We start from the raw sequence: 9,733 nt of genomic DNA, 5'->3' as shown, positions 1-9,733 counted from the left end.
AGCTGAACCGGTCACGTATGTCACGCCACCCATGGCACCACTCTCAGGTACTTTATAATAGTTTTTTCTCTCTCTCAGTTGTATCAATTACTATTGTTGTTGAAGAACTTCTACATTTTGCAAAACCATATTAATCATATTATTATTTTATTTTTTATAAAAGAAGACACCACCTGCTGTGCTCGCTGCGGGGAGCATGATCCGCCTGCAAGCTCCCCTCAGGAGTGTAGATCCGAGGTGCCATGGGTGTGCTGTGACTTCTGCCAGCACTGGTTCCACTGCAGGTGTGTGCAGTGGGATCCAGAGGTAGCGGTGGAGCTGGATTTATATTGTGATTTTTGTGACAATATAAGGATGGAGGTGGAGATTTAATTGTTTGTTTTGTTTGTGTTCATATGAAATGATTTATTTGTACAAAGAAATGTCAAAAATATAATATATATATTTATTCAACCCATCTTGTGTATTTCTTCCTTTACTTTCCAAGTGCATCTCTGCAACACAAACTCCAACATTGTTTTCATTGTTTATGTCAATGCACATAACTGAAATTAAAGTTTTATTTGATGTAAATTATTAATACTCATATTTCAGTATTCAACTGTTATCTACTTTCACAAAACATAAGATTAATCTGTAAAACAAATGATGAGACATTATTTGGTTACAACACTGAATATGTTGGTGAAGAACAATTTTTTAAGAGTCCACGGGAGGGCTACGCAATGAAAAGTTGACAGGCAAGTCATAATCTTTTACCGGAAGGCTAGCCAACTAGTCAACTATCTAGTAAACACTTCGGATACGAGGTTGGTGTCTCTTTTTTGAACAAAATTAAACAGATATATCTTGTAATTGAACAAAATAGTAAGGTGGCCGATAACTGGGGACCGTATGCCGATAATACGGGACGTATTTTTTTTTGCTAAACCGCTTATCAAAAAGCTGATAGTAGTATTTCCACTGAAATGTCAAACATGCTAATTGCTAACCCGTTAGCTAACATTTTTACGACACCAATAATCACAAAACTTTGATGGATTGATCACAAGATAACACTGTTGAAGATAATATATTTCTTAAACGCTGTTGAATGTGCCGATAATACGGGGTTCCACACTAATTATTTGATAAGTGACTGTTTTCGATATATAACATATATATATCTAAGAGTTTAATTTGGGAGATGGTAACTCGTTAAACAACTTATTCCGTGATGCCCCAAATTCATAATGAGTTAATTGTTACATGATTAATTTAATCGAGTGACAATTAAACATAGTTAGGTGATTCGATAAATAACAGTCATACATTAAAGTAAGTCACGTCACGACAACATTATCGTAACTAATTTGAAACAGAATATTGATAGTATCATAAAAAAATATATATGTGTGCCTTATTATCAGTACAGTTGAGAAGCTAATTTCATTCTGCTTTACCACAGCAATTATAGAGAAACCTCATGGTATGCAGGAAACTAAATCCTTTAGTTTTACACTGACTAATTATGCAACAGTCAGTTCAGCAACTTGAGATCGTATATTAATGAAGGTTGATAATCATAACCAACATACACTTCAAATGAAATAATTCTCTCAAAGCACTTTCCCAATAAATACATTGCAATGATACAGAAAAAAATACATCAACACAACCAGTGTAGAAACCATAACTCAATTTGAAAAAGAAAGAAAGAGACAATGCGTATGCCATTAGACGCAGAGAAAAAACTCCCCTTGCCATCTAAGTAGACATGAGTGATCTCCATCGTGGACAGACATTGTTTACTGGTAGAGGTTGTTGCCAGGGAACATCTCCTCCTTGGGTTTGGCTGTAGAGGTGTTCAGAGCTGCTGATGTGCTCTTGGTGTTCGCCGCCCGCTCCCTGTCTTTCCTGGCAGTGCCACAGATCCATAGGAATATAAAGAATCCTTAGAGAGAGAAACACAGACAGATCATCACCCAAACTGCACCCACATAGGTGCTCAATAACAGGTGCTTTCAAACTATTCAAGATCATGGGGCTGATTAGAGTTAGTATGATTGAGAATACTAAACATCACACGCCCTCCTTTTCTCTACCTGAGACTCCTCTCCCTTTGTACATAATCTTATTTTATCTCCACTCTCTTCCCTTCCACCCCTCTACATCAGCTTTAATATCTCTTTCTGTCCGTCCCTGTCTTTCGTGATGTTCCCTGGGTCACCTTGGAGGGAGTTGAAGATGCTGAACAGGTAGAGGATGGGAAGGTTGATATAGCCGTAGCTGAGGAAGACCAGGCCCCAGGTGATGCCCAGGAGGCAGGTCAGACCCAGGACGGTGCAGATGTCCTTCCAGGCCAGGCTTGCCTTCCCAGGCTTGCCCTTACTGCCATAGCGCTGCAGCTGGCAGATCCGGGAGGTCACCGTTAACAGAATGCCAGAGTTAAGGACAAAGATGAGGATGAAGTAGGCCAGGTTCATAGTGTAGAAGAAGGGGATGTCCATGATCCAGCAGCTGGGGCGAGGACAGAGTGTTGGTTAAAATGCAGTGACATAGTGATTAAACAGTGATTATATTGGACAAACTGCATCTGGTCTTTACCAAACACATAATCACCTTGTCCTTAATATTCACCTATTGATCTCCAAATAGATCATTGATTAGGAACATAAATATACAACTGTACATTAGGCCACCGCTGAAATTGTATTGATATAAAGTGAACATTCAAAAAGAGAAAGATAACATTTACTCACATTGAATTTGTTTGGTTAGTGTCTGCCATAGTCATTTTTGTAGGTCCATATAATGGTGTGATGTCCTTGACTGCCAATGAAACTCCCACAATGATACCAGGGACTCCTGAACAGTGCACACACAGGATGAGTGTATTCAAATTTCTGACCACGGTTGCATGTACGCAATATCTTGTTTCACTGTCTCTCGCACCTGAATGAGCATGTTTATAACTGATTCATTTACCCCAGCCAATGACAGACAGCTTGGCCATGTAGTGTCGGTAGTAAGTGTTGAACACCTTGACCAGGAGGAGATACAGGTGGACAGCTTCAATGGCCATCCAGGTGAAACAGCTGAGGAGGCTGTAGTGAATGGCCGCCGCAATGAAGATACACACGCCTCCGATGCCCAGACTGGCCCCCCACTCGTTGAGCAGGAAGGAGGTGTTGAGCAGGAACAAAGCCCCGCTCAGTGACACGTGGATGCTGTTGGCTTTGTCCACCCTGGACTTCCTAAAGTAAGGGTACAATAATATCAGACAACTGATATAACAGGGTGGATAAATGACTAATATGGGTGCAGTCATATACAGACGCAGGGATAATGCTTAAATAGACATGGGATAAAACATACAACTGAAGAGATACAATTGAATATTGAGAAAGAAGGGAAAAGAGGGCACACAACATTTGGGTGAGGTGGGGTCACATACGCGGTAATGACGTAGGTGAGGAGGGATATGGCAGTGAAGAAGGCAGACAAGCCACAGCCAATATAGCTGATGTAAGACAAGACCTGCCAGTGCACACTGTCAATAGATAGGTCAGCGACCTGGAGGGGGTAAGAATGGATAAAGCATGACGACTATCACCAGATTACATTTACGATAGAATGATGTGGATAGGTAAATAGATTGATATAAATTGATCACCAGTAGCACGGCAAATGGAGTAGCATGGTTACAGATACACTCCACCACACTGTTGTTGATCTTAGTAACACATCCATCTGTTTTCCAAAAGACAGTGTCTGGGAGGCCTATGTTCCCTTTTTGGAAGAGAGTACCATTTTTAGTCATTCACAAATGCAGTCAGTATGTGTACAGCTTATATTACCATATGAGACAACAACAAAATGTTATGCAAAGGACTGTGGTATGTGAAGGACTGTAGTTTTATGCAAACATAGTTACTGTAGGTCTACATACTGTAACAGAAATATACACACCATATTCATTGAAATATTTACATGACAGGCTGTAATTCACCTGTAGAAAAAAACAACTGCAACTGTAAGATACACAAATGCAATAATAGAATAAACTATGAACTACAGTGAGCTCCAAAAGTATTGGGACAGTGATACATGTTTTGTTGTTTTGGCTCTGTACTCCAGCACTTTGGATTTAATGACTATGAGGTTGAAGTGCAGACTGTCCGCTTTAATTTGAGGGTATTTTCATCCATATCGGGTGAACCGTTTATAATAATAATAATAATGATGAGTGAGAAAGTTACAGATGTACAAATATCATACCCCCAAGACATGATAAACTCACACCATTACAATAACAGGGGAGGTTAGCATTTACTGGGGGAATGATATTTGTGCATCTGTAACTTTCTCACTCATCATTATTCACGATTCAATCAGGACTCTCCGTAATCATGGTAGCATCCACATTAATGTGTTAAAGTGTTTAGAAACATATTCTATTGTTATTTACAATAAACGTGACTCCAAAATGACACAATACATTATTTACCATTAATTTATATTGGGCACAAAGTAATCTGAAACACAACCAAAACAAACAACAAATGCATCCAACAAGTTTGTAGATTCACAAGCTTGATGTAATCATTGCGTGCTAGGAAAATGGGACCAAATACTAAACTTTTGACTACTTTAATACACATAAATTAATTAGTCCCAATACCTTTGGTCCCCTAAAATGGAGAGACTATGTACAAAAAGGGCTGTAATTTCTAAACAGTTTACCCGATATGGATGAAAATACCCTAAAATTAAAGCTGACAGTCTGCACTTTAACCTCATAGTCATTGGCTCTGTACTCATAGTCCTGGAGTACAGAGCCAAAACAACCAAAAATGTGTCACTGTCCAAATACATTTGGAGCTCAATTACAGGAACATCCTACATCTTATGATGACAATTTACTGGTATTTTAGGGTCAAGCAACTTGAACTTCATCTTCAGTGGAGTGATCAAGTTCTCAAGTCGTCTGTCGCCCTCCATCTCTATCCGCATGACCATGGTTCTCATGAGTTCCTCTTTAAACTGGATAGAAGAGGGTGATATTGACATGGAAGATTATGAGGGTCACGATTTCATGAAAGCCTAGTCCATCAAACCACACAATTCTTCATTTATTTAAATTCATTGAATTGGAAGAATGATTGAATTGAATAATAGAATAGATGCATAATATGAGAAGTCCTACCAAGAACTGATTGGGTGATTTATAGGTGACCACGCCCACTTTACGCTCTTCCTCTGGGATGTTCTGGAGTGCATCAATAGGGATCCATATTTCCGGAATGTAAGGTTTGTTCTCAGGGAGGAGCTAAATGATTTTTAGCCATGGATTAGCGAGAAAATAAGTACCTAGCTGACACACTATACTCATTCTCATTAGCTGGTTCCCTTCTGCAGTCAGAGTATTACAATATGTACATAAAATATACACAGACCACATATTTACTCAGGACATATACATTTGGCATTTACACGTTCTATAGGTTGGGTACCTCTCTGACCTCAATTTGAGACAAGATGCCCAAACACAAACACAGATAACAGCAGCGCTACCTCTGGGGCTTTTATTTGGACCATTTTGTCATTAGCACTGGTTAGGTTGGTCAGGTTGAACACAGTCAGAGCCAGATCACTGAAGTTGTAGGACACATCATTTCCAGTGAATGAGATGTTCATGATGTTGTGTATGAGGCCCCGTTCAGCGCTGCAAATACAGCACAGATACAGGGCAGGTTATCAAAGTTACATCTCTGTCAGAAGTCAATGGAAATCGGTTGGCTGGTTACTTACCTAATAAACATCATCGCCATGGTCGGATTGTCTTTAAACAGGTATGTACACATATTTCGCATGTTCAGGACACTTCTAAGGTCCTTTAGACCTTCATTGGGATGGTCTTGTATGCCTCTCATCAGGGCAGTGATTGCTTCCACAGTACAATTGGTGACCTCACACGTGGATGAAGCTGAGAGACAAAAAATAGCATTTGTACTAACATTACAGTTTAGGAGGGATTATTACTGTCATTTTGCAATGAATATACAAAACCTATGAAATGACAGAGGAATCACAGCTAAAGTTTCACATTTCATCCAGAATTTCTACATTATGAATATAAAAAAATACGTTGCTTTGCTCACATATCTTGAAGATTAACTTGTTGGTTGAGTTCTTCACTTCAGTAATCTGCACCGTCTGACACTCAGTTAGGTTATTTGAGGTCACATTCATTGAGGTGCACTCAACATAGCTTTCACTGGACGTCCAATAGCATTTCAAATTATCATTAGCTTTATCTTTGATTGTGATAGTCTCTTGTAGAATCTTTATTGTCGTCGAAATCTCCCCAGTTGTGGTGTTTAAACAAAAGGTAGCATCTGTGGAAATGAAATAGCAATAGATCTCTAACATTTATAAAATTATTATTATTTGGTTGATACCCTGCAATTCAATTTATGAGTTGCAACAACCATGAATGGGGTTATTTACAGCTTTTACTCTAATTATTACAACAGTATAAAATAATATGCCAATTGTACCTATATCAACACAAGTGTACTTAAGTCCTCCCTATCAATACTTTATACAATATTTGGTCCACAGGAGGCTGGTGGCACCTTAATCAGGGAGGACGGGCTCGTGGTAATGGCTGGATCGGAATAGGTGGAATGGTAGCAAATACATCAAACACATGGTTTCCATGTGTTTGATGCCATTCCATTAGCTCTGTTCCACACATTATTATGAGCCGTCCTCCCCTCAGCAGCCTCCACTGATTTGGTCCCACAGTGCATTAAAATGTAACACAGTTTGAAATAATTAGTGTGTTAGTACCTGCATTTGAGCAATTCACAGCCAGTGTTCCAGATATCAGTAGAAGTAGATGAAGAAGAAACATTGTGGCTGTTTTAAGGGTAGCGCAGTACAAAATATGAATGACAAAAACATACTTTACAAAGTAATCCTTGTTTTCAACATACTGTCATAGCCCTTACCACTCATTCAACATTACACTCAGTACACTATGCAGCCTGACAATTTAATTTCAGCTTGACACCTAGGGTAACACTACTTAATAGTACAACGTATACCTAACACATTCTGTTTGTTTTCAACAATGCGTCAGCACTAACAAAACCTAGCCATGCCTTCTGATTATCAACACAGTGATGTCTGCTTATTCCCAGACATATCATTCTGCAATCACTCAGGTAAGATAATGACACAACATCATCAACTCAATATCTGAACTTTACAATGACAAATAGGATTGAATCATATTCCTCACACATGAACACAAACATAGAGTTACTTACATGCTAGAAGTTGATTTCACTCACATGTGATGTCCTTGTGGGGTGAGCAAACAGTCCATCAAACCTTTGTGTGCTTTGAGAATTACATCATTGAACACAGTAAACTCCCACAACATTTACATATCCAACTGTGGCTTTAACAAACTTATCGTCTAATGTTTGGAGCTGCTTTTTTCATGTTTGTTCATAGTCAAATGTGTTCTCCCTATATCATTTTATGGCCGCAAAATGTTAATATCTTTATCTTACCTTTAGAGGAACCTGGTGGCATTGCATTTGTTTTATGCAAATCTAGTTTGAACTTCAGCATGCTCCAGAGGAGCATCAATGAATAGGCTCCAGTTCAACGTACGTCAACATATTCATTTTCTGTTGCAGGTTTATCAACTAGTGAGGGATAGGATCTCATACAGTGAGGGAAAAAAGTATTTGATCCCCTGCTGATTTTGTACGTTTGCCCACTGGCAAAAAAATGATCAGTCTATAATTTTAATGGTAGGTTTATTTGAACAGTGAGAGACAGAATAACAACAAAACAATCCAGAAAAACGCATGTCAAAAATGTTATAAATTGATTTGAATTTTAATGAGGGAAATAAGTATTTGATCCCCTCTCAATCAGAAAGATTTCTGGCTCCCAGGTGTCTTTTATACAGGTATCGAGCTGAGATTAGGAGCACACTCTTGAAGGGAGTGCTTCTAATCTCAGCTTGTTACCTGTATAAAAGACACCTGTCCACAGAAGCAATCAATCAATCAGATTCCAAACTCTCCACCATGGCCAAGACCAAAGAGCTCTCCAAGGATGTCAGGGACAAGATTGTAGACCTACACAAGGCTGGAATGGGCTACAAGACCATCGCCAAGCAGCTTGGTGAGAAGGTGACAACAGTTGGTGCGATTATTCGCAAATGGAAGAAACACAAAATAACTGTCAATCTCCCTCGGCCTGGGGCTCCATGCAAGATTTCACCTCGTGGAGTTGCAATGATCATGAGAACGGTGAGGAATCAGCCCAGAACTACACGGGAGGTTCTTGTCAATGATCTCAAGGCAGCTGGGACCATAGTCACCAAGAAAACAATTGGTAACACACTACGCCGTGAAGGACTGAAATCCTGCAGCGCCCGCAAGGTCACCCTGCTCAAGAAAGCACATATACAGGACCGTCTGAAGTTTGCCAATGAACATCTGAATGATTCAGAGGAGAACTAGGTGAAAGTGTTGTGGTCAGATGAGACCAAAATCGAGCTCTTTGGCATCAACTCAACTCGCGTGTTTGGAGGAGGAATGCTGCCTAAGACCCCAAGAACACCATCCCCACCGTCAAACATGGAGGTGGAAACATTATGCTTTGGGGGTGTTTTTCTGCTAAGGGGACAGGACAACTTCACCGCATCAAAGGGACGATGGACGGGGCCATGTACCGTCAAATTTTGGGTGAGAACTCCTTCCCTCAGCCAGGGCATTGAAAATGGGTCGTGGATGGGTATTCCAGCATGATAATGACCCAAAACACATGGCCAAGGCAACAAAGGAGTGGCTCAAGAAGAAGCACATTAAGGTCCTGGAGTGGCCTAGCCAGTCTCCAGACCTTAATCCCATAGATAATCTGTGGAGGGAGCTGAAGGTTCGAGTTGCCAAACGTCAGCCTCGAAACCTTAATGACTTGGAGAAGATCTGCAAAGAGGAGTGGAACAAAATCCCTCCTGAGATGTGTGCAAACCTGGTGGCCAACTACAAGAAACGTCTAACCTCTGTGATTGCCAACAAGGGTTTTGCCACCAAGTACTAAGTCATGTTTTGCAGAGGGGTCAAATACTTATTTCCCTCATTAAAATGCAAATCAATTTATAACATTTGTGACATGCGTTTTTCTGGATTTTGTTGTTGTTATTCTGTCTCTCACTGTTCAAATAAACCTACCATTAAAAGTATAGACTGATCATGTCTTTGTCAGTGGGAAAACGTACAAAATCAGCAGGGGATCAAATACTTTTTTTCCCTCACTGTAGCATTACATCAGATCCTGTTGGCTCACATGATTTATAATTGAACAAACCACACATGAAAACAGTTCTGAAAACACCTTCCTTCATTCCATAACTAAACAATCACAAAAAGAATAAAGAACAATATGACATGCTATTTTATTGGTACAACACACGTGGGTGGTTTGTAGACATTTTCGAAGGTCTACAGTTGTGTTAAGATTATGCAATTTTAGGGATAGTATTCTCAAAATAAAACATCTCAATAAAGTTTGAAATGAACATTGATAACAACAGTTCTGGATTGGTTGACAACAGACTTGTGTCCGAAGGCAGATCAGGTCTTGGTACAGTGATCGTCACTGCCAGGTTGGCTGTCTTCAGCCTTCCATTTGAACACACAAAACCAGAGGAAGATGAAAA

At 39.7% G+C, this 9,733-nt stretch overlaps 1 protein-coding gene across 2 annotated transcripts; it reads right to left on the bottom strand.

Moving 5' to 3' along the window:
* Positions 1-360: 360 nt before the first annotated feature.
* Positions 361-7,396, bottom strand: LOC311111162 (adhesion G-protein coupled receptor G5-like). Of its 2 annotated transcripts, none has more exons than XM_084153849.1 (14): positions 7,320-7,396; positions 6,838-6,906; positions 6,144-6,380; positions 5,794-5,968; positions 5,557-5,707; positions 5,189-5,311; positions 4,906-5,025; positions 3,952-3,991; positions 3,656-3,771; positions 3,437-3,555; positions 2,968-3,236; positions 2,742-2,847; positions 2,210-2,499; positions 361-1,933 (listed from the first exon to the last, which is right to left on the bottom strand). In XM_084153849.1, the coding sequence occupies exons 2-14, from the start codon at positions 6,899-6,901 to the stop codon at positions 1,788-1,790; spliced, it is 1,956 nt and encodes a 651-aa protein (XP_084009975.1). In that variant the 5' UTR covers positions 6,902-6,906; positions 7,320-7,396; the 3' UTR covers positions 361-1,787. The 2 variants fall into 2 exon arrangements, with proteins under 2 accessions (XP_084009975.1, XP_084009976.1); XM_084153850.1 differs by having other exon boundaries at positions 3,656-3,762.
* Between the last annotated feature and the right edge of the window lie 2,337 nt (positions 7,397-9,733).

This window comes from Coregonus lavaretus, assembly GCF_964263955.1.
Source record: "Coregonus lavaretus genome assembly, chromosome: 37".
NCBI classification, from domain to species: Eukaryota; Metazoa; Chordata; class Actinopteri; order Salmoniformes; family Salmonidae; genus Coregonus; species Coregonus lavaretus.
This window is presented reverse-complemented; position numbering and strand designations above follow the sequence as displayed.

Bases quoted from the DNA above. Each gene is read 5' to 3' on its own strand.
- LOC311111162 (XM_084153849.1), bottom strand. From the start codon at position 6,901: ATGTTTCTTCTTCATCTACTTCTACTGATATCTGGAACACTGGCTGTG. The intron at 5,312-5,556 runs GTAGCGCTGCTG...AAAATCATTTAG, and splicing joins TCCAAATAAAAGCCCCAGAG to CTCCTCCCTGAGAACAAACC. The intron at 3,992-4,905 runs GTAAATTGTCAT...TTTTTTCTACAG, and splicing joins TGCTTGACCCTAAAATACCA to GTGAATTACAGCCTGTCATG.